At 39.3% G+C, this 25,129-nt stretch overlaps 2 protein-coding genes and 2 long non-coding RNA genes across 5 annotated transcripts; 1 reads left to right on the top strand and 3 right to left on the bottom strand.

Annotated features, from left to right (window-relative positions):
* Positions 1-793: 793 nt before the first annotated feature.
* On the bottom strand, positions 794-9,323 carry LOC134747065 (uncharacterized). Its single transcript, XR_010128287.1, has 2 exons — positions 3,999-9,323; positions 794-3,765 (listed from the first exon to the last, which is right to left on the bottom strand). It is a non-coding gene; the product is annotated as an uncharacterized LOC134747065 (long non-coding RNA).
* Positions 9,324-9,431: 108 nt separating this feature from the next.
* Positions 9,432-12,613, bottom strand: LOC134747062 (uncharacterized). 2 transcript variants are annotated; one of them, XM_063681632.1, is made up of 3 exons: positions 12,404-12,613; positions 12,061-12,288; positions 9,432-10,757 (listed from the first exon to the last, which is right to left on the bottom strand). In XM_063681632.1, exons 1-3 carry the CDS (start codon positions 12,448-12,450, stop codon positions 9,839-9,841), a joined length of 1,194 nt encoding a protein of 397 aa, XP_063537702.1. In that variant the 5' UTR covers positions 12,451-12,613; the 3' UTR covers positions 9,432-9,838. The 2 variants fall into 2 exon arrangements, with proteins under 2 accessions (XP_063537702.1, XP_063537701.1); XM_063681631.1 differs by having other exon boundaries at positions 12,061-12,613.
* On the top strand, positions 9,472-12,033 carry LOC134747063 (uncharacterized). Its single transcript, XM_063681633.1, has 2 exons — positions 9,472-9,802; positions 11,141-12,033. Exons 1-2 carry the CDS (start codon positions 9,670-9,672, stop codon positions 11,950-11,952), a joined length of 945 nt encoding a protein of 314 aa, XP_063537703.1. The 5' UTR covers positions 9,472-9,669; the 3' UTR covers positions 11,953-12,033.
* A 4-nt stretch (positions 12,614-12,617) lies between the features above and the next one.
* On the bottom strand, positions 12,618-14,846 carry LOC134747064 (uncharacterized). The gene is made up of 3 exons (XR_010128286.1): positions 14,333-14,846; positions 14,061-14,248; positions 12,618-13,363 (listed from the first exon to the last, which is right to left on the bottom strand). It is a non-coding gene; the product is annotated as an uncharacterized LOC134747064 (long non-coding RNA).
* Positions 14,847-25,129: the final 10,283 nt, after the last annotated feature.

Here is a 25,129-nt window from a genome sequence, read left to right as displayed (position 1 = left end):
TGTGTAAATCCTAATTATGTAACTGTGGATTGAAGGCAGGCTGTTGAACGTGGTAGGACCGGTTAATGTGGTCCGAAGTTTTTTTATAACCGTAGACACCAGCAACGGGCAATAGATCGGTCATGGCCACTTCAAGCATGACGATGACCGTTCAGTCCCGCTGCATCCGACCCACGAAGTTGCAGACGGATCCGGGAATGTGGACGTTTCCTATAACGGACTCTCAGCGGCATGACATAGTGCCAAGCGGCCCGTCATTGCAACTCAATAGAAATGATGACGATTATCCGAAAAATGCCGATCAAAGACACTTTTCGAATTTTTATTTTGCGAGAAAATTAACTAATGGAGAAATTCATCATCGTCGCTGGTTGGTGTACTCCGAAACGCGAAATAAAGTTTTCTGTTTTCCGTGTCGACCGTTTGGCTCAAATGGCACAGGGAGGAGGATGTTGCGATTGGAAACATTTAGGTAATATTTTACATAGGCACGAAAATACAAACGAACATATGTTCTACATGTTCCAGTGGAAAACATTAGAAAAAGCATTAAAACACGGAAAGACCATCGATCAGGAAAACGAAAGGCTGATACGTGAATCTCAAAAACATTGGCTTGAATTGTTTGAGAGATTAATCGACATCATTAATTTCTTAGCCTCTCATAATCTGGCATTTAGAGGTCACAGAGAATCTCTTAAGTTAGACGGCAATAATAAAAATTCTGGTAACTTCATAGATTTAGTGAAATTAATATCCAAATTTGATCCTACTTTACGGGAGCACATGAATCGCATTAACGATAAACAACTTTCACACCACTATCTAAGCCACAATATTCAAAACGAACTGATCACATTAATGTCAAAAGCAGTTATCGAAGAAGTGATTCGTAGGGTAAAAGAGGTAAAATATTACTCTTTTATGCTCGACTGCACAAGAGACTGTAGTAAAGTTGAATAAATGTCAGTTATTCTAAGATTTTGTAATACAGCAACGGGCACAATAGAAGATTACTTTATCGGATTTCTTGCTGTCTCTGAGACAACTGGAGAGTATTTAACTAATGCAATACTGGGAGAGCTAGAGAAAAATGGCTTAGATATTCAAAATTGTCGTGGCCAAGTTTACGACAATGGTGCGAATATGGTTGGCATCAGTAGTGGAGTTAAAACTCGGATATTAAATATTAATCCCAGGGCATTTTTTACACCTCGCGGTTGTCACAGCTGGAATCTGTTGTTGGTAGACACAGATTTTATCCAGAAAATGTATGTGCTGTTTTCAAGTTCCAGTAAACGCTGTGAATTAATAAAGTCCAAATTAAAGCGGACTATTAAGCCTTTATCGGACACAAGGTGGGAAAGCAGAATCGAGGCCGTGAAGGCCATATTACTGCAATTCGTTGATGCTGTAATTGTATTGAAAGCTTAAAAAATCAAACAGAACAACCAGACACTCGGTGATTGTGATTCGATTTTAAACGAAATGCTCAGTTTAAAATTTATCTTATCATTGCACGTATGGTATGATATATTATCGCGTGTGAATCTTATAAGCAAATTATGGCAGTCTGTACAATGAACTTTTGCGTACATTTTTTTTATTTTTTTATTTAGGCAACAAACAGTCATATACAAAAATGATGTAATAATAAGCAATGTGTTATAGCTTGACCACAACCGCTGTGCCGCTCCTTAGGTATGCGAGCGGCGAGACGGGGGGGCAGAGCAGCCACTGCGCTCTGTCATTCCGCCGTCGTCGCTCGTGGCGGCGTGTAGTGTTATCTGTTGCGGGCTGTCTATGTCAGACGCACATGAGATAGAATATCCAAAGATGGGTCGTGCTTTATCTCGAGATGTTAAAGCTGTCATTTTCAAAGTGGCCGAATATTTTAGGAAAAGAAAAGCAGACAAAGATAGTTTCGAACATGAAAGTGACGCAAATATCGCCAAACTTGTGGCCGAAGCTACTGGGTACTGCCAAAGAACCGTAAGAAAAGAAAATAAAAAATAATATCTGTAGGAAATTCATCAATTGAAAATGAGGGCCAACCGAAATTTAATTCGCCCAAAAAACCGAGTTATAAAGAAAAAATATGTAATTGATGATTTTGACTTGGGAGTGATCAGGAGAAAGATTCATCAGTTTTATGAGATCGAAAAAACAGTGCCAAGTATTCGTAAGTTACTGTCAAGTTTGAGACAAGATGGTGTTTTGAATTGTGGACGAGAATATTTGAGAAAACTTTTACACACAATGGGTTACCGGTTCAAAAAATGTAGATCGAAAAGACATCTTCTTATAGAGCAGCCTAATATTACAGAGTGGCGGAGGAAATATTTGACAGAAATAAAAAAATATAGAAGTGAAAACCGCAACATATATTTCCTAGATGAGACATATATTAACGCCAGTCACAATGTTAGCAAATGTTGGCAATCATCGTCGGAACTTGGAATTCACACTGACATCGGAAAAGGACGACGCTTGGTAATCGTTCACGCTGGAAGTCGAAATGGCTTGGTCGAAGGTGCATTGACTATATTTAAATCCGATGCTAAGACTGGCGACTACCATGGAGACATGAACGGGCCTACTTTTTATAAGTGGGTGGATGAAAAGTTGAAAGATAAACTGCTGCCGAATTCTGTAATTGTGATGGACAACGCGTCTTACCACAGCGTTCAAGTTGATAAGAAACCGACCATGACAAACCTCAAAAGTGAAATGCAGAACTGGCTGCGGCGTCACAATGTTGAATTTCCGGAAAAAATGAAAATAAAATCAACTGCAGATTCTTATAAATGCCACTCAAAAAGAGCCTGTTTACAGAATCGATGACCTCTTAAAAGCTCATGGGCACACAGTCCTGCGTTTACCTCCATACCATCCAGATCTGAACCCCATCGAATTGGTATGGGCTGATGTTAAAAACAATATAGCGCAAAACCATATTCATTCTTCTCTAGATGAAAAGATAAACGCACTGAATTTATTATTTTCGGAGTTCACGGCAGAAAAATGGCAGAGGTGTGATGACCATGTCCAAAAAAATGAAAACGATTACTGGGATCGCGACAACCGTTTCGACAATATTTCTGACCCCATAATAATAAATTTGCAGGATGACAATGATTCAAGTTCCGGTAGCGAAATGGAAGATGAAGATAAAAGTGAATCTATGTCAGAATAGTCACTGTATTCATTAACTAGAAGCTTATGTTTTTTTGTTTTTCGAACTGATTCTGTTTTAACTCTCGAAACTATTTATTTTTCCGATAATTACACATTAATTTGACTTATATTGGTTTTTTTTATTTGTGCTTACCTAAAAATCGTATTGTACCATAATAAAAATTGGATATAATAAGTATGTACCTATACAGAGCCAAAATATTGTACTTCGGTATCTTCAGATCTATCCGACACGACGACAGACTCTTGTGTGTCCGTGATCTTTCCTGCCCGCACCCCGCCTCCCCGCGCATACCTAAGGAGCGGCACAGCGGTTGTGGTCAAGCTATAATAGACCTTGAGTGCCCTACCTTAATTCCGATCATAGTATAATATAGCGAAACGGACACTACACTCGAAAGAATATGGCCACGTCAGTTCCAAAAGTGATTCTCTTAACCACGCTCTATCGCTCGAAGGAGAGCAAAGAAGAGCAAATGATATTAGTAACTAGTTACAAAACTGATCCTCGCGGGGAGGAGTACCTTGCCTCTTTCCAACTTCATAAGAAATTCGAGCTTTCAGCGACTCTAGTGAACAGAGTTGTCTTTTATCAAGGTTCCGGCAACTTCATCCCTCTGATTAACTCGTGGGTACTTTTCGACAGGGCCAATGACAGTACTGTTTATGCGGGTGTTTTCACGCCCCACCCGTTCAGCAATGACTACAAAAACCCTTACACTGGAGGCACTCCCAGTAATGAGGTAATTAGAAGGATTAGTGTCAGTAACGTCGAAACCGTCTCTGCACCCGTTGGGTACAGGGTCGCGGCCGAAGAGGACATCGGTGTTTTGAGGGATTTGTTCAATGCCGAGCCAGAGAAGCTGGCCCGCAGAATCAAGAATCCAACCCCTCGGGAGGAAAAGACCGCTAGCATCAAGCGAAAAGACGCTAAAAACAAGGAGCCTAGAAATGAGAAGCTTAGGCCGTTGATCACTGATACTACAGATTTAGGCAGCAAGATGCCCATGAAAGAAAGGATTGATAACTCGATTACAGAGAGACGCAGTACTACTGCGTCAACAATGAAGTTCAGTACGGAGCGAGAGTTCTTCGATTGCAGGTAAAATCGATAGGTTGGTGAGCCACTGCAAGGCCTTGTGTCTGCAGCAGAGTGCGATTTACGACGTGACAGATGCAGCAATAGAAAAAGATGTGAATGCAGCGAATGATCTGCTCTCTGAAGCAGCTAGTGCAATGAGTGATAAGTATATGGCAGAACTGACAGGAGAGATGGTTGGCGGTGCAAAGGCCGTCGCTATGTCTAAGGACAAGAATGTTATCGGATATGTAGCAAGGATGCCACGCAACTATGGTGTAATGATAGGTGAAGATCTGGCTATGGCTTTCTTTGAGGGCTCTGAATCAAAGAATATCGACAAACTGGATTTGAAAAATGCTTGTCTGACTCTCGTAAATTTATTGAGACAAGCAGGTACGATCTGCCAGAAGACTAAAAATAAAAGGGTAGCCAGAAAGAAAAGGATGTTTCATTATGAAAGCAGGGATCAGCCTATACAGTTTCCTAAAAGGCAATATGAGTCAGATTTTTTTAACACAATGGGTGATTGTATAATAAGCAATATAGATTCAAGATTCATGTCGTTAAATTAACATTTTAAAATTTTTGGTTTTCTCTACGATCTGAGAAAATTGAAAAATATAGGTACCTAAAGAACAATTGTTAGAAAACTGTCCTGCGAGTGGGTGAAAGTATTGACTTACAACCTTACGAATTATTCTTAAATACATAGTAGAAAATAACTTAAAAGAAATTTACCCAAATATTTTCATTGTGTATAGAATTTTGCTAACGATACCGGTAAGTACAGCCTCCGCTGAAAGATTTTCAGCTTTGACAGTTTTATCCATTGAAGCGGACATAGCATCTAAGTTGAATTACGGTACGATCATTAAGGAGTTTAGTAAGGCTAAAGGCAGGAAATTTTTGTTTCTAAAATGTTAGTCTAAGAAAATGGTTTGGATTGCATTGTCGTTATTATAATAAAGTATAGTGTTCAAATTTTTATTTTTATTTATAACATTGCTCCTATCGCCGCCTCTAGAGGGCCTCGCTAATGTACCTTGCCCACATCAAATTTTGGTCTTGCCCCGTCACTGCACTACTCGAAAAAGGTTTTGGAGTGGTATGCTTCAAATAATGTCGATTTTATACCCCGATCAATGAACCCTCCAAACTGTCCTGAGTTCCGCCCAATCGAGAACTACTGGGCAATAATGAAAGGTAAATTGCATAAAACTGGCAAAACAGGACATCAATTCTCTGCGTTCTAGGTGGAATCAACAGGCTAAGAAAGTAGAAAAAAACCTTGTCCAGAAGATGATGAGCTCAATCAAGAAAAATAAATATAATATTAGTTTTATTGTAAGATTGTTAGCAGAGAAAAGCGCTATATTAGTGTTATTTCGAGAAAATACTAACACGTATGTAAGCATTCGGTGACTGTGGTAGCATCTATGAAGTATCCCCGGCAAATCTTGCAAGTTATGTGGCTGTTAAGGGTTTTCAGCTTTATCCTCCTTTCCATGGTCATCCTAAGACTACTACTGTGCTAAAAACATTTATTAAACTTACTTAAATTAATTGAAAATAAAAAAATTCGAACATAAATGCGAATCTCTCGATCAGTCAACTCAACACTTCAAATTACGTTTTGTTCACTGTTATATAGTGTTTCAGATAAAACGCAAATCATTACCAAAACTATATAGCATTTTTAAAAAGTAATAAAAAAATAAATCATATAAAAAACATAATTGTTATTATTGTACTTTCGTTATTTATTTTTTTGTTCAGATGAATTGAAAATTTTAATTAGGTATGATAGTGAGCTACACTACATAAATTTGCAGCGTTGAATGCGTTGATAACTAAACGCCGTAACGCATCTAGTGATGTCCTAGATATTTTGAAAATATTTATTATCGATTGTTTAAAGATACATTTAATCGATAAATATTTTTGTTGCCGTAATAACCAGATATAATATGAATAGGTAGTTTATATTATAGTATGAGTTTACAATAGGCATGATGACAGTAAGTAAAAGTCACTAAAATACATGTTATTTTATATGTATTTGCGAAGCCCGTTAGTTTTAGTGACGGGAAAACCGTGTGGAACATGAGCTCGCCTCAGTACGCTTGGATAAGTAGGCTTCCTACACATATACAAGGAAATTTAATTTCCCATCCCTCAACAATGTCGTTGGACGACCTTTGATATTTAACTGACAAATTGTATGGCATAACACCGAATAACCACCACCATCTAGTACAACAAGACAACTCGCCGATGCAAACACAATGCAATTGTATTGCAAACAACGCAGACTCTACGTGCGCCGACCAGATACCAGACCAGAGACCAGTTACATACAATCAGAGTTCCGCAAGCGCTTTTCCTACAACCTGTTGATATGCAAAATATGCAGATGAAAATCAATGAATCTTACACGAATGGTTGCTGCTCTCGGACAAACACAACGAAACTAATCGTTGGTACTCGCGTAATAGAAACAGATTCAGGTCCCGCGCCCGCTACGCTAGCAACGACATATGTTGGTACCATACTAACTTTGGTGCCAATGCACGCAGGTGCGAGCAGCCGTGTAAATTATTTAAGGAAAACCAGCAGTAGTCCCGATTTAGCTCCTTGTGATTTCTTTCTCTTCCCGAAAATCAAACTTGGACTTCGTGACACGCGATTCAACAGCCCTGAGGATGCTCGGAATGCCTATATGCGGAATAATATTATTTATATATTAAGCCGTAGAAGACCTTCCTAAAGAAGAGTACCGGGAATGCTACATATCATGGTTTAGGCGGATGAACCGATGCATTAAAGCTAAAGGAGAATATTTCGAGAAACTGTAATATAAATTATTTGAATAACTTCAGTAGTTTTTTTGTATCTCAAAACTTTCGTAGTTACCTAAGGTACCCCAGCGATAATTTTATTCATATCAAAATCGAAAATATGACATGTTACATTCTCTTAATGTATTTTTTTTTTATAAGTGATAACATATTGTGGTATGCCCCAAAATAATATTTATCGTATCAATACTGAATATTGACTGCTGACAGAACAGCGTTTTCATAAGACCTCTCCCGTATTGATTTATTTAACAACACCCCCATTTTTTTAGACAAAAATTGGATCTTTTGACTGATGATCGACACTTATTTTTTCTTATAGTGGTATGATTCACGATATAAAGATTGGACTTGACTGCTGACAGAACAGCTTTATCTTATACAATTTTGAACAATGACAGACAAAACAAACCCGTTTCCTTTATTGTCTTAATTTTCTAGTTTTTCTTTTATATTACTTCATTCTCTTAATGTTTTTGTTTTTTTTGGAATAAGTGATATTTGTAACAATTATTGTGGTATGCCCCAAAATAATATTTATCGTATCAATACTGAATATTGACTGCTGACAGAACAGCGTTTTCATAAGACCTCTCCCGTATTGATTTATTTAACAACACACCCATTTTTTTAGACAAAAATTGGATCTTTTGACTGATGATCGACACTTATTTTTTCTTATAGTGGTATGATTCACGATATAAAGATTGGACTTGACTGCTGACAGAACAGCTTTATCTTATACAATTTTGAACAATGACAGACAAAACAAACCCATTTCCTTTATTGTCTTAATTTTCTAGATTTTCTTTTATATTACTTCATTCTCTTAATGTTTTTGTTTTTTTTGGAATAAGTGATATTTGTAACAATTATTGTGGTATGCCCCAAAATAATATTTATCGTATCAATACTGAATATTGACTGCTGACAGAACAGCGTTTTCATAAGACCTCTCCCGTATTGATTTATTTAACAACACCCCCATTTTTTTAGACAAAAATTGGATCTTTTGACTGATGATCGACACTTATTTTTTCTTATAGTGGTATGATTCACGATATAAAGATTGGACTTGACTGCTGACAGAACAGCTTTATCTTATACAATTTTGAACAATGACAGACAAAACAAACCCGTTTCCTTTATTGTCTTAATTTTCTAGTTTTTCTTTTATATTACTTCATTCTCTTAATGTTTTTGTTTTTTTTGGAATAAGTGATATTTGTAACAATTATTGTGGTATGCCCCAAAATAATATTTATCGTATCAATACTGAATATTGACTGCTGACAGAACAGCGTTTTCATAAGACCTCTCCCGTATTGATTTATTTAACAACACACCCATTTTTTTAGACAAAAATTGGATCTTTTGACTGATGATCGACACTTATTTTTTCTTATAGTGGTATGATTCACGATATAAAGATTGGACTTGACTGCTGACAGAACAGCTTTATCTTATACAATTTTGAACAATGACAGACAAAACAAACCCATTTCCTTTATTGTCTTAATTTTCTAGATTTTCTTTTATATTACTTCATTCTCTTAATGTTTTTGTTTTTTTTGGAATAAGTGATATTTGTAACAATTATTGTGGTATGCCCCAAAATAATATTTATCGTATCAATACTGAATATTGACTGCTGACAGAACAGCGTTTTCATAAGACCTCTCCCGCATTGTATTATTTAACAACACCCCCATTTTATTTTTGGCAAAAATTGTAACTTTTGACTGATGATCGACACTTGTTTTTTCTTATAGTGGTATGATTCACGATATAAAGATTGGACTTGACTGCTGACAGAACAGCTTTATCTTATACAATTTTGAACAATGACAGACAAAACAAACCCATTTCCTTTCTTGTCTTAGTTCTCTAGTTTTTTCATATTAGTATTGAAATAATTTGACGACTGACAGAACAGTCATTCCTTGTAGGTATCATCATAAAAGTACACAACACAAAATATGATGATGACACAGTATTATCAAAAGTGAATGTTAACTGCTGACTAACTTTATCTTCCAAAATTTCAATAAAGACAGTCAAACCCATTTCCCTTATTCTGATAATACCCCAGCGATAATTTTATTCATATCAAAATTGAAAATATGACGTCACATACTCTTAATGTTTTTGTTTTTTTTTGGAATAAGTAATATAGCATATTGTGATAAGGCTGCGTTTCGACCAGAGATGTGCGAGGATGCGTTGCGAGGGATGTGTTTGTCATTAACCAATAGAAACGCTTCATTTACCTATCCTCGCTTAGCTTAGCTCTGGTGGAAACAGCTCAGAGAAGCGAGGTTTTTGTACATACAAACGAAGGGAAAGATGTGTGCGAGGAATGTGTTGCGAGGCGGCGTCGTGCGAGGTAGCTAAGCGGTGCGAGGATGCGTAGCGAGGATTCCGGGCGAGCGGGGTGCGGTGAGGCGAGAGCGGAGCGCACGCGATACTGGCCGCTGAGTTCAGTTGGCTCCCGGTTTCCATCATCGATCGGTGTGCGTAATCAGCGTAGTTATGGACGAGAAATTAATTGAAGCGGTTAAAAATTATCCATGTTTATGGGACATTTCTTCAAAATATTACAAATGTAACGAAACAAAGGATGCTGCATGGGGTGAAATTGTGGAACAAATAAAGTTTAAAGACGGTAAGTAGAAAAACTGTTTTTTTTTCAAAGAATATCTTATTGTACACGTGCCGGATGAATTCGTGACGAAATACGAGTATCTTGCCACGACACTTTTCCTTCATTATTAAAATAGGAACAGTATTTTTCTCTAACTTGATTACCATCACTTGTCTCAACGATGATTGGATTGTCAGTAATGGGTCTAAGAGTACCCGTTGGAATTGTTGTTTCGATGGTAGAGAAATAATCGGGCTGTCTTTCTATTAAAAAATTATGCAACACACAAGTGGCTTTTACGACTTTGTCTACTGTTTTTACGTTGCATTCAAAGTCTTTACGGTAAACATACCATTTTCGAGCCAATACTCCAAAAGTGGTTTCCACAATGCGACGTGCCCTCGACAGTCTATAGTTAAATATACGTTTTTGTTCATTTAACTGAACCCGCGGGTATGGGCGCATAAAATTTTCCAATAAAGGGAAAGCCTCATCTCCAACAAACACAAACGGTACTGGTTCTCCTCCTTCATATAAGGGTTCAGGTTGCGGAATATTTAATTGTTTCTCTCTTAACAATCTTCCGAAAACACTATCATCGAAAATTCCAGCATCACTGAATCTTCCCTGGGATCCTACATCAACCATTATAATCTTTCTTTTTGCATCAGCTAAGCACATTAACACTATAGAAAATCGATGTTTATAATTAAAAAAACATGATCCAGAATTTGCAGGACACTTGACATAAACATGTTTACCATCTAGAGCTCCCAAACAGTTTTTAAACTGCCATAGCTCTCCAAACTCTTTTGCAATTCGTTTCCAATCATCTTCAGTGGGTTTTGGTATGACAAGAGGTTGTAGTACCAGCCAAAGGGCATCACAAACTTCGACTACAATCCTCGACACAGTTGAGACTCCAATTCTAAAATTTTCTGCCAATCTATGAAATGACAGACCCGTTGATAAATACCTGAAAAAAAAACGAACGTGTTAAAAATATAGGTGATAATCAGGGTTCCGATAAAATTGCGACATTGCTATCAATAATATGGACATGACTCCAAATTTGAATAAATAAATTAATCATTCAATCATAATTTAAAAAAACCTGTTTTAATTAATTTTCAAGTCGAGGGTAATAAAGCTACTTGTGTTAGTATTTATTATAATCTGTTGCAGTTTTTTTTAAATTTTGATTGATCGATTAATTAATTTATTCATATTTGGACTTATGTCCATATTATTGATAGCAATGTCGCAATTTTATCCGATTTCTGGTGATAATGATAAAATATGTGTTTATAACAAGTCAATACACGTATTGATTACCAATCATACGTTTTGTTGTTTCAGTTCAAAGCGCAAAATCTCGTTGGAAACAGCTACGGGACAGCCATCGCGACGCCCTTAAGAGGCAGAAAACAAAAAAAAGCGGACAGTCTCCACGAAAAATACGTGAATGGAAGTATCAAAAGATCATGGAATACCTTTTGCCGTACATGTCAAATAGAGAGAGGGACTCAAGTTTGGAGAATACTATTCTATCACAAAAAACAGATGATTCAAGTTCTCAAACTTCCAATAAAAGCAACGATGATTTAAGTCTGCGAAGTGAAATAGCGTCTCAAAATTCCAATAAAAGCAACGATGATTTAAGTCTGCGAACTAAAATAGCGTCAACGTCCGATGTTTCATCCTCATCAAAGAAGAAAAAAGAAGATGATTTATCATGCATATTGAATAGACATCTAGAAAATCAGGAAAATTTTCGAAAAGAAAGACAAGAATTAAAAGAATTCTTAAAACCAACGGATCACGATGATATTGATTTGTTCTTTCTTTCAATGGCAAAAACATATAAAAAACTACCTGATTATCTACAAGTTCCTTTAAAAAGGAAACTTTTTAATATTATATCCGAAACTGAGGAATCTTACGTAATGTCATGGTATAATCCAAATGGTGGTTATAATGGTGGTTATTCTACTTGCTCTGGTAGCGATACAAATAACATGATAGGCCGGATGGAAACACCGTCGTTACAACTGGAATCTGAATTGACTAATAACGTGGTAGGCCAGATGGAAACACCGTCGGAATCTGAAGCTACTAGCATGCTGCCAAAACCAACACCACTGGGATCAGAAAAAAACCATTTCCCGTGAAGAATATAATTGATTACATCTTCTATTATAATAAATGATTATTTTTTGTACTAATTACTACGATTTAATAAAAACAAACGAATTTAAAAATAAAACGTTTTTACTTACTTCAAACATATTGCTATCCTTTCCTTAGCTGATATACAGTCTCTGAAGTGGGTGTCATTCTTCTTGATAATATTCTCAATTAAATTGAATAATATTTCAAAGGTATTTCTAGACACCCGATAAGAATTTTCGAATGTTTCATCATCAGCCGTGGCGAAAAAAGTAAAAAATTCTCCATGTTGTCGATGAAATTTTATATGGTTTCGTATCCAAAATCTGTGACGTCTTCTGTGTGTCAAAAGAGTAGAAATAAATTCTGTATTCTCTGCCTCCATTTCTTCATCGCAAATTGATAAATATAAAAGTATTTTTCTCCGCTGATCCATGCTACACATCTATCTACCTCTGAGACTGTCCAGTGACTACGCTCGTGTCCGTCGGCCAACACATCCTCGCACCGCTCGTAGCCTCTGTCACCTCCTCGTTACACAGCCTCGCGCCGCTCAGCCGCCTCGCACATCTTTGATGGAAACACTCACACCGTTACACCTCCTCGTTACACAGCCTCGCGCCGCTTAGCTACCTCGCACATCTCTGGTCGAAACGCAGCCTAATGCCCAAAAATAATATTTATAATTTCGATACTGAAAATTGACTACTGACAGAACAGCTTTTTGAAGACCTCACCCGACTGTACTACCAACACCCCAGTATTGTTTTTCAAACTAAAATTAGATCTTTTGACTACTGATAGAACATAGAACACGTTTTTCTTGTAGAATCACAACATTGACAAACAAACCCAAACTAGCATAATGAAATCCAGGTCACCAGACCCATAATAAGAAAAAATTGATGAAAAAAGACAGTCTGAAACATATGAAATGTCGTCCACAATGTAATTTCCACCCATATTGGAACAACAATCCCAGCAAGCAGCTTTCTCTGATGACAGAACAATTAATTTCCCTTGTGATGGATCAATGTTTCATTTTCCAATTTTTGTCAATAAGTATTACATTTTTTTGGGCTGACAGAACAGCTCCTTCAATGCAACCCTCCCAAGTTTTCTCAAGTTGGGTCCAGTCATACTAAATACTGCTGCTTTGATATTTTCAAATATCTTCTCAGATGTTAACCACATGTAGCTGAAGGCTTCTGCATGTATTTTTCTTAATTTACTTGCAGAGGGTTGACGCTTAATAGTATTTGAGTAGATTCACTACTGTAGTTAGGGCAGGCAATCGATACAGTGTGTCTTCATCAAATATGTTAATTCTTCTTTTTCTAGCTAGCTCTTATTCAACTTGCTAGTTTTTCAGATCTGCAGCTGTTAATATTTCCTAGGCCACTTAGAATGAATCTGAAACAAAAGAATAAATTATTAGTTGTAAGTTTTTTGTAACTTCATTTAAAAATGTTGCTGTTTAGTGCTATTTTACTACACTGGCTCTGTGACCCAAAATAGGATCTTGGCCTTGGACACAACAGGCCCCCGGTGATAAGACACAGTTAACCTCTATGCATATGTATGTAGTACAGTCAGCAAAATTATTAGCTTGGCACCCCTGCATACATATATCTATGCAGGGATGCTAAGCTAATAGTTTGGCTGGCTGTATATGCTGTCGCTGTAACTAGTCCTGATATAATATTCATAAAACATAACTATACCAAAAATGCTTTAAGTACATCCTTTTGGAAAAGAGCTACTCTTTAAACTGATGCGATGGATTTATATCAAACACAGCTAAATTAAATTAAATTATCATTTATTCCAGGCCTAATACACCCATATGAAAACATACATAGCTAATAAAAATAATGTTAGTGCAATTACAAAACAAATTAATATGCAAATTAGCTAATAACCACTGCAAGGAAACTCGCTTTGACGGAAAACAGACCACATCAATATTCGTTTATGTTTTTTCTGTAAGTACACCTTAAGGGCTCTTTCAAGTCAATACAAGATTTACAGTGACATAAAAAATATAGGAACTCCTCATTGCGCCGAAAAAATCAAAATCTGTTTACTTGTATAGATAAAAAGTACTTACTTGTCATTAATCCATTTTCCGTCGTTTTCTATAGTATGACTTCATCACTAATGTTTCAACTTTCATCTTAAGTTTCTGCTGTTCACAGTTGTAACAATACCATAGGATGAGTCTTGAAGCATCACCTTTTGATTAAAATGCCATACGATAAATAAATATATAATCACCATACAAAAATCTTCAGGTATCTACAAATAAAACACAATTATGAGTATGATTCAATCCCAACAAATTAAATATGCGATAACTGAAGAAAACATAACTATACTTACTCTTAAAGCGCTTTTTATATTGTTGAATAGCAAAAAAAAGGATATGCATGGTTCGGCCATTTTGTGTATCTCGGTGCACATAATCACATATGCTACTGCACAGTTTGTTTTTTCAGACACTGATGTTGGTAGAGCGAAATGTAGACCCATTTTACAAACACTTTTCTCGTTAATGTGCCTGCGGTAGAACATTATTATATAGCACTATGTAATTGCAATTTGAAATCTGTTAACTAATGTTTACCACATGGCAGTCACGAACAAAATGGAACCGTGCCGCCGCCGCCGTGAATCTGAATGCATTGTGCTGATTGTGCATTATGTGTGCGTCACACCGGTCACAGACCAGACCACCCCAGGGGGTTTTCTGTGGTGTGTGTGATCAAACACAAACAAAACGAGAATAAATGGCGCTGGCGTCTCAAGAATTCCAAAGCCAAACAGTCCAAGCCATAGACCTAGCATTAGATTCATGGTCCAAGCTTATAGATTCATGTCCAAACTGTTTTATTTCAATTGTATAGCGGGTGTAGGTATAATAATAACCGGCACTGAAGTTAAACAGTTTATTATACTTAAAGAACACGGTTTATGATACAATACAGTCCACTATACGTTAAAATTACTAAAACTATTACAATTCAATGCTATGATACTCGTGATCGGTCGTAGGGTCGGATACGCGCACACGTCTATACACAAAGGTACCGGCTACCAAACTGAACTCGCGCGCAGCGCTGTTGCCTTCCGCGCGATACTCAAACATGGCCGCGCACGCGACTACTATAAATTGACCCGCGGCTTAGTCTGTTAATACGCGAGCCGGGGTCTACTTAGATTAGCTCTATTGGGAAGATGCCCACTAGGCGTGCTATCTCGTACTAACGCACGCTTAGGCATCCCGTCTCTGTCACACGCTATAGACTCCCCCTCGAGTTCATGAAGACGCCCACGTCCATGGACTCGCACAACACCCTGGTCTCGGTTACGTGGACTACCTCTATTTCGTTTAGGCACTACGGGAGAAGGAAGCACATCATCTCTACTATTAAAACGAACGAGCTGAGAGGAGTGATACTTGCCCAGAACCTCACCGGGTGAGTTAGGATCAGCGACCAGGTAAGTTTTCGGACTAACCTTCTTAACAACCTGGTAAGGACCACCTCTTTTCGGCACAAACTTGGCCGAGACGTTCTTTGCTGCATTGCTAAGAACAAGTGACTTAATGAGAACACTGTCCCCGAAGTCAAATACGTCACCTGGCTGACGAGACTCGTCAGCATGTTCCTTACGCCTGTTCTGCTCTTCTACCCGATCTCGTACCGCTGATAGGGAACTAATAAGCGAACGAAGATATGGCGTAACCTGAGGAACAATGCTTTCCTTGTCGAGGATCGCTCTCAAATCATAACTAACCTTTATAATATCCGCCAGCATCTTCTCTATTTCCGCTTGCATCACCTCCTTCGCAGGCGTGACACGGTAAGGCGGCGCCGCGATAGGCGCATGGTCGCCCGTGTCGATCCTGTGCTTAGCAAAAGGAGTTGGCCCTCCCCCTGGCTCAAACAGGTCCTTGTTTCCAGGGAGCAACTGGGCAAGCAACTCGTGTTGTTGCGCGTTGAGCAAAGTGGCTTCATTCTCCCGAAGCACCTCTAAAGCAGCAACACACAGAGCTGGAGGTGACGCGCTTTCAAACTGTAACCCATACTTTTGTTTACTATTCTCAGCGAAATACCAGAAATCGTCGCGAAAATCAATGATTAAACCGAAATCCTTAAGGAAATCTATTCCTAGGAGAGACTCGTTACTAACGGCATCAGGAAAAATCACAAAACTAGTTTTTCTTGTCTTGTGTTTCAGTGTCACCTCCACCTCCGCGGTGAGTACAGTCATATTCCTACTAACACCGTCTGCCAACCTAACACTCATTGTTGACGACACTAACGGGTGTCCTTTACTTCGCAGGAAAGCGTATAACGTGTGACCGGCAACACTAGCCTTAGCCGCAGGATCAACAAGCGCAGAGCCGCGCGCCCCAAGAATATTTAAAATCATAATAGGGCGGGGAGAAGCCTTGACATTGACCTGACAAACATCAATTTTATCACCACAAACTTGATTTTTATTACAAAATAAAGTTTGACTAACATTATTACAAGACAGACTTTGACTATCGTCATTACAAAACAAACTTTGATTTTCATCATTACAAAATAAAGCCTGTACGTAACTAAAATCACCCACGGCATGCGTAGGGTTACCTCCTCCACAGTGCGCAGGCGAAGGGTTAGCGGGCGGCGCGGCGGCGGTTGTCCCTGGCACGGGCGCATCGCCCGCTCCGTGCGCCGCTGTACCGTCGCCGGCGGCGTAAGTATCGCTCTCTCGCGAACACTCGTGAGCGCGCGCAGGACCTTCGCTGAGCCGTATGGCGGGAGTTTCGCCGTGCCGTACACGCACCTTCGTGGCGTCGGGCGGCGGTGGTGATGCATGTTGCGACGAGTCGTGTCCGCTCGACCCGCCCTGGCGCGGGTTAGCGGCGACGTCGACGTGACAGGATACTACGTCGAGCGAATAAAACGACAGCCCCGATTTAGAGTTACAATTAGGACACTTAGACCGAATAACATTAGGGGCACCGCAACCGTAACACTTAACTTGATTAACTTCCTTAACGACTTTATTTTCTACGCACTTATCACTTCTCTCTAACCTTTCACAATTGTCTTTACTGTGCCCGCCGCGACGACAGTAAACGCAATATAAACGACGAGGTTTGACGTCAGCTTGATCGGAAGAACGCGGCGACGACGCACGCGACGTTGAAGCGCTGGCTTCGTCGGCGGCGCGTTGCGTAGCAACGCCGCTTGCACCGCTGGCGCGCGACCTTGCGCGATTCGGCGAAACGCTCGCTGCCGTAGTACTTTGACGATCGCTCGACTTCTTTGCCGCAACGGGTACATGATTCTCTTTGCGTGAATCTTCAATACTTTGACAATGTTTCAATAATGTATCAAACGTATCTATGTTTTCTCTTTTTAACCTTTTACGTATGCGGCGGTCTAAGAGCCCGAATACCATATCTATTTGGACTCGCTCGCTTAAGTCTTCTGGTGGCAACTTAGCTAACAATGCTCTGGCTTTTGAAACAAAAATCTCTGTATTTTGTTCACCTTGAACCAAAGAGAAAAGCTCTGTGTATATTACAAAAGGAGGGCGGCGCTCGCCGAAAGCACTTCGCAGCTTGTCGAGCGCATCTTCCCACGTCCTTACTTGTGATTTTACACCTTGCCACCAAACTCCTGCATCCTTAGTGAGTAGCAGCGACAGACCGCGTACAGCATTTTCGTCCGTAATATGCATGCATGACTTGTAACTTTCCATGTTATCAATGAAACTTTCTAGATGCTCTTCTTTGCTGCCGCTGTAACGAGCCGTACATTGAGCAAAGTTACCATTAACTGAAGCGAATGTAGCAGCCGCAGCGATGGCAGCAGCCGTGGCGTCGGCCTGTGACGGAGTTGAAGACCTCACCTCGCGAAGCAGTTGCTGACAAAACTCGTTTTGAGATTGTTGCAAGGTGGTCAACATCGTCGTCAGGGTTTCCTGGTTCATTGTGATGTTCTCGTTGACTGACTCGGTGCTCCCGTGTGAACCCAACGAGAGTCTACCACCACGACGCCGACTTTTTGGAGGCATTTTCTAGACAAGTCACGGCCGGTAGGTACTCTTGGTGAACGCGCGATCGAACGTTCCAGACCCAAAAACGTTGGGCGGCCAGAATATAGCGGGTGTAGGTATAATAATAACCGGCACTGAAGTTAAACAATTTATTATACTTAAAGAACACGGTTTATGATACAATACAGTCCACTATACGTTAAAATTACTAAAACTATTACAATTCAATGCTATGATACTCGTGATCGGTCGTAGGGTCGGATACGCGCACACGTCTATACACAAAGGTACCGGCTACCAAACTGAACTCGCGCGCAGCGCTGTTGCCTTCCGCGCGATACTCAAACATGGCCGCGCACGCGACTACTATAAATTGACCCGCGGCTTAGTCTGTTAATACGCGAGCCGGGGTCTACTTAGATTAGCTCTATTGGGAAGATGCCCACTAGGCGTGCTATCTCGTACTAACGCACGCTTAGGCATCTCGTCTCTGTCACACGCTATAATTGTGATTACTCATAGAGTACGTCTGAATGTCTGCCAAATTAAACCAGTTCGACAGCACTGGCTTCCCTCGAATGCGGCTGACCCTTCATGTCCAAACTTAAGCCAGTGTTGCCGACTCGGATTTTGAAAAAGCTACTAGACCTTCACACCATCGCACAATGACCTTGGTGTGGTGCGATGGTGTGGTTAGACTGCTAAGCGTCCTCCACACTCGTGCGTGATTCGCGGCGCGAAGCCGCGAACGCGAGTGTGGAGTCGATTTCGCAGATCTGCGAAGCTCGCTCTACACTAGCGTTCGCGGCTTCGCGCCGCGATTCGCGCACGAGTATGGAACGGGCTTTACGTGTCTGCTGTTGTTTGCAAAATATTTGATGGAATTTCATTTAAAGGTTTATTATAGGTCAGATTACAATTTTTTATCAATCTATCGATCAGTTTTGTTTACGGGTTCAAATGTCTGGGGCCCATTGCATTTAAGCAATACAAAAGACAGAAATTATATTCAAATAGCGACCCGCCCCGGCTTCGCACGGATGCAATGCTGATGTATTATACATATAAACCTTCCTCTTGAATCACTCTATCTATTAAAAAAATCCGCATCAAAATCCGTTGCGTAATTTTAAAGATCTAAGCATAGCTCCCTGTCACACGTACATACGAATTTACAAGTGCGACAGAGAGGCAACACGTCGAACGTGGTTCGCGGTAGGCCCTCAGCTATAAAGGTCCCTCCACACTGATGCGCGAATCACGGCGCGAAGCCGCGAGCGCGAGTGTGGAGTCTAGTTCGCTAATCAGCGAAATCGACTCCACACTCGCGTTCGCGGCTTCGCGCCGCGTAGTCTGGAGCGAGCTTAACATTCTTATCCTACGACTGGCAATAATATTCAGCAAGATAATTGCGTCCGTTTAGAATGTAACCACCCATAAGAGATCTTTTTCTCGCTCTCACTTATGGTTGCAGCGCACCAAAGTCGCGGTGCGGTGCGGTAGTTTGTTATGGCTTTATCGTTGGCTGCAGGTACGTAATAAATAAAAGTAGACCAAGCTAAGTTGGCTGCGATTTTGATACCCCGTGGATACCCCAGACTGTGCAAGTGTTATTTTAAACGTCAAACTTCTATGAAATGATGACGATTACTTAACACTTGTATAGTCTATGCTATAAAAATCGCTTAGCTTGGTCTGACTCTACATCATTCAGGAAAAAAATTACATTCCTTGTTACTCAGGCAGAGCCACAGACACATCATTCTTGCTTTCGCACCGCACCTCCATTTTATCATTATTCTGATATTTTATCGGTGAGGTGGCCTAGCCAAGTTGCAATCGCTTTCGCTTCACCATCAAATCGTTTTGTGTCTCTCTATCACTCTTCCAGGTTAGTGTAACTGTGACAGTAGCATTAGCGATTGGCATGTTGTCTACCTGTCGTTTATTGCTTTTAAGCTCTCTAGACTACGTGGCGTGAAGCCGCAAACGCGAGTGTGGAGTCGATTTAGCTGATTAGTGAACTAGACTCCACACTCGCGTTCACGGCTTCGCGCCGCGATTCGCGCACGAGTGTGGAGGGACCTTTATAGGTATAATCATACAATCGCATTAAGTAGAAATATAAAATATTAAATATTTTTGCACTAATGAAGTATTCAATGTTTATTATAATAGTTCAATATTTATGTAAAGAGTGCGCTAAACATACTTTTAAGTATACAGATACCAACACTATTCCACAAAAAAATAAAACCTGAAAATTTGCGAAAGTGACGCCATCTAGCGGGGTTTAAGTTTTGGGTAACCTAGTCGAACCACCTTAAGCGAAACATCGCAGTCCGGTTTATCCGTCTGTTACACCTTACAAAACGTAGTGGTTATATACTCTTTGCACCTTACAGCTTTATGGTTACGGTAGGCTGGTAATACTAGACACGCCCCCCCATCCTCAAACCGTGAACCATGACCGTGGCAGTTGTGGCATGACATGACGCTCCTTGAAAACGAACGGTATCGTGTCATTGTCACATTGGATGGGATAGTAGTTTTTAGTAAGAGTACAAACAAATTAACAGTAATTTTTATATATTCTATATTTATTGTTGTTTGGTAATTGCTGTAAAATCTGTCTAGTCTAGTGTCTGTGATCTTTTGTTTGGCATCGAAAGGACTTGTTGATTAAGTTTGCTGTATGCAATTTTTTTCGTTAAATAGCTCTGTTCTTACTTTCGCAGGTCGTGATAGTTTCTAAATCTCTTGGTTACTCAGTCTCTTTGTTTTCAAATCAGTCAATTCGCTGACAAACAATAAACCAACAATGGTAATTAATATTTCGATCGGAATCAATCCCCTCGCTGCCATTTTTACAATTGTCTTCTTTATGCCGGAACCTCCCGGGGTCTGACCTGACTTACTGTCTGTGAGTGGGAGGTGGCCACTAGTTTTCTGCCGCTTCTTCAGAACTCCTTTTACGTTCAATGAATGAAAACTTTCTCGAGGTCCTCTCTTTGACAAGGGCCCTGCCTTATCTCCTTCTCTACTCTAGTCCTGGGCCTTACCCATTTTTAGAGAGGCTGGATATGTGCAGGGTCTGTAGAACTTATATTGCCTGACGGGCCACCTGCCACCTCGCAGCTCTGACGGGACAAATACTTGTTCTCATATCTTAACAGGCACTCTGTTGTTTTTTTTTGTGATTGTATTCTAATGACACTAAATAGTATAGGTGTAAATAGTATTAGTTCTCGGGAAAGAAACAAATCAAACTATGGTTTTTGTTAAATAAAATATGAATCCAATAATTACTAAAAATGTTTTAATAACTGCAAAATCCTATTAATTTTATATTAGGATTTTGCAATTAAATAAAATAATAATTACAAAATATGTACAAAAATTGAATATTATAAATTTTAAGGAGAAGTCATTTATAAGCGCACAGCTGTTAGCCAAATAGATTGGCTTCAGACTTGAATGCCTAAGGTTTAACGAAGTGGGGTCCTGTTGTTGATGGACATCCGGGCGTCAGCTACTAGTATACTATGTATTTGTAGCTAATAAAATTATGCTTTTGTCTTTGACATACACTTTGTTTGGTAATATTTATATTATATTGTCTCTTGGTTGTATAAAATAAATGGATACTTGCAAGCTCATGTGCAGTTTCTATCTAAGTAGCTCTTGATAAGGTGTTTTCCAGTCTTTGTTGTGAATGTTTTATTTTAATATATAAAATATTTCTACATTTCTTCTTTGACATATCCTCATGGCTGAGGGATTTGACGACTGTGGACAGTCTTCACCACTGCTGTCCAAGCCGCTCTATCTTGGGCCTGTTTAAGCTAGTCTGTAATATGGCGGTTGTTGTGTAAACTACTGCATAGTTAACCTAAGATCTAACACAAGAAGGGGAAGAAACAATTATTATGTTTGTTGTAGTCTGCGGAGCTTTTAGGAACTGCTCGGGTTGCGGGTTGGCAGTGATGTTAAAACTTCCGGAGAGTCGTAGTAAAATGTTTATTGTCTGTTCAATGTTAAAGTTAAAATGTTCAGTAAATTAAGTCTAAAATGTTAGTTAAAATAGTAAATGTTAAGGTTTATCGAGTGACCCGGTTGCGATGGCCCAGAAAAGTACACTGAATATTGCTGACAGGGCGCGACGCGCGGCACGAGGCATAAAACGTGTTAAGGTGCATTGCACCGAACAGGAACTGTCTCCTCTTCTATCTGGTTGGGACTCAAATGAGCTGTCCAGGTCCTCATGATGGGCTACTTTGGGTGTCTGGTTGTTAGTAGTGCCTTGGATCAGCCTTTTGATATTCTCATTTTCTTCAGCTTGCATGTTGATCATTTTATTGAAGAGCTCGGTATGCTGACCTAGTAAGACCAGTAGATGTGTGCTGCCTTCAGTAATGTTGGTTCTTATAAAAAAAAATTGTTTATTTCAAATAGTAATAGCATTACAACTTCTTTAACCAACTTACAATATTTAAGATTTTATTAACTAGGCAGTGCGGGTGCGGGGGACTTATTCCCTAGTGTGGTCTTCTATCCCTCCTGGTCTGGTGTTCGCTTGCTTTTGCCAGTTTTCTTCTTATTGGTGCCAAAATCTAAATCTAATAATATTCTGATACTAAAAACAATTAGTGCTTATTTCTGATGTTATTTCTTATACCTTAATAGGTTAATAGTATATTCATGTGGGTATTTAATATAAAAATAAATTTGTATAAGTTACATTACCTACTCTAGTCCACACTCACAGTTAGCTACACGAGGCTATTGTTGTGATATAATAATTCTTCAGTTTGTTTGCTGCTTGTCCACAAAAGCTACATCTGGTACTATTTTTACTAGCGCTAAAACTTCTCTGGTCAAACTTGTCGGATTAGATTTTTTATTGAAACCATGTTTTCAAATAGGTAATTAATTTTGATGGATGTAAATATCCTGAAAATTTGTTATTTCTGTAACTTTGTTCTATAATAGATCTTACACTTTTGGAAAACATTAAGTTTTGAAACAATCTATTAGTAGCAATATCTAGGTGTGGCGTATCTCCCCGCCACCACTACGCAACATATGTATCCATACAGTTTAGAGCCGGCTGCGCCCGGCGCGTAAGTTTAGTCCTTTTTCTGACAACCTAGTAAGAGCTGGTACCCCAGCGCAAAGTCTGGCATCGAAAACTCAGTGCTGACTACACACCTCATAATTCGCTGGCCTACCAGTACCATAGTAACTACACGCTGATTCAGTAGAGTGCAACTGGTGTGGCAGTTACGCCAATGAGCCAATGACTCATCTTGCACCGCTCTAAATCTAATTTTCAAATCACGCAAATATTTATATAAAACAATCAATTTCTGACGGTAACGAGATTAAAAGCGGTTGATAGCTATCCCAATTACAGCTAAGCTCGCGTTCGCGCACTTAGATTTGATAGAAAAAATGCCAACATTCATAGAAACTTCATCGCTGGATGAGCTAACTCTACGATGTCATTGAGATTGGGGTGATGGTCTGTCTAGTTATGAAGATGTGTTGTATTTGTTTAGGATCTCTTGAAATGCTTCCATGGGTGCCCTTCCTCTCTTCTTCAATTCCTTGAACTCACTCACAATCAGTGTGGGATCTATGTTGATGACTCTCCCTAAATTTAACCCTTTGGATGCAAACACTCCCATTTGATTGTATGTGCTCTCTTCTTTTGATGAGGCTGACTCCCCAATATCTAAGTTCTATTTGTCATCATAGTATAAGAATGAGAGATTGCCATAGTGGATGGGTTCGGGTTCGTTGTTTACTGCGTCTTGGACATTAAACTCCACATGTTTTTTTGTCACTTTGGCTACTTGCTGATTACTGTTAAAGGCCTCCATAACCTCCTTAAGCTGTGCTTCTAATTTTGAAGCATAAACTGCAATTGTGTCGGACTGCTGCCTCCAATTTTTGCTTGCTTCTTCTTGAGCCTGATTTAAATCAGAAATATAGGACCTGGAGAGGTCTAAATCAGCAGAGACCATGGCCATCTTTGACATTAGACTGTCCACAGTCATCTGTCACGTCACGTTTCGAGCACGTACACATTGGCATTATCAGTCCACTGCCACACTAACGATTTTGATATAGTAGTTCTCATAACAAAAATAGTATCTTCAAACACAAAGATTCAAATTCTTGTTCGTTGTATTTATGCGAAATGAAGCATGGAAGTCCTAGTACCTGCGTACGACGCACCATTCCAAGTTTTATCTCGCCACCCAAAGTTCTTTGTTATTATAGTCAACAATAAACATGTCACTGTGTCACTTGACCGTCTCAAGCCTGCTTATCTTTTAACGACTGACGGTATGACGATTACAAGCCCCACTCAACGAAGTTAGATTTATTCAATTATATTTTTAACTGACAAATTAATCTACTATAGTCTGCTCACCATTGTGGTAGTTCATACAACAGGAAATGCGTTATCAATTTGGTATGGTTTGCGATACATTACCACAATATTTTGTAATAATAAAAAAATATATTTATGTACTCTACTTCTGTTGAGAACTTAACTACGTATTCTTATCATGTAATGTAAGTTTATTTGAGAAACGATGGCTGTACGAGGGCTGCTACTTATGTATCCGGAATAGAAAAAAATAACAAACGTATATGACTAAAAATGGTTTTATTGTTTTTCAAAATATTCTCCGTCATGATACTGATAAGATTTGCATACGTGCAAACCAATTTTTAAAGCACTTTTGCCACTCTAACTGAGGTATCTCCAAAACGTGTTGTTTGGGTCTTCACGGGTCAAAAATCGTTGGCCACGTAATTTATTTTTCACATTTGGGAACAAATAAAAATCGTTAGGTGCCAAATCGGGGATACGGTGGATGACCTGTTAATTCTATATTTTGACCTTTCAAAAATTGAGTTGTTTCGCGTGACGTATGACAGCTAGCATTGTCATGGTGAAGAATTATTCTACGTTGCTGGTTGTTTTTGCGAATTTTTTGAAACACTTCCGGCAAACAAATGGTAGTGTACAACTCCGAATTAACCGTTTTACGATTTTCTGGTGGCACTGTAGCCACATGTCCATTAATACCAAAAAAGCAG

This window comes from Cydia strobilella, chromosome 14 (genome assembly GCF_947568885.1).
Source record: "Cydia strobilella chromosome 14, ilCydStro3.1, whole genome shotgun sequence".
In the NCBI taxonomy this organism is placed as follows: Eukaryota; Metazoa; Arthropoda; class Insecta; order Lepidoptera; family Tortricidae; genus Cydia; species Cydia strobilella.
Note: the sequence above shows the minus strand (reverse complement) of the source record. Positions and strands in the feature narration are given on the sequence as shown.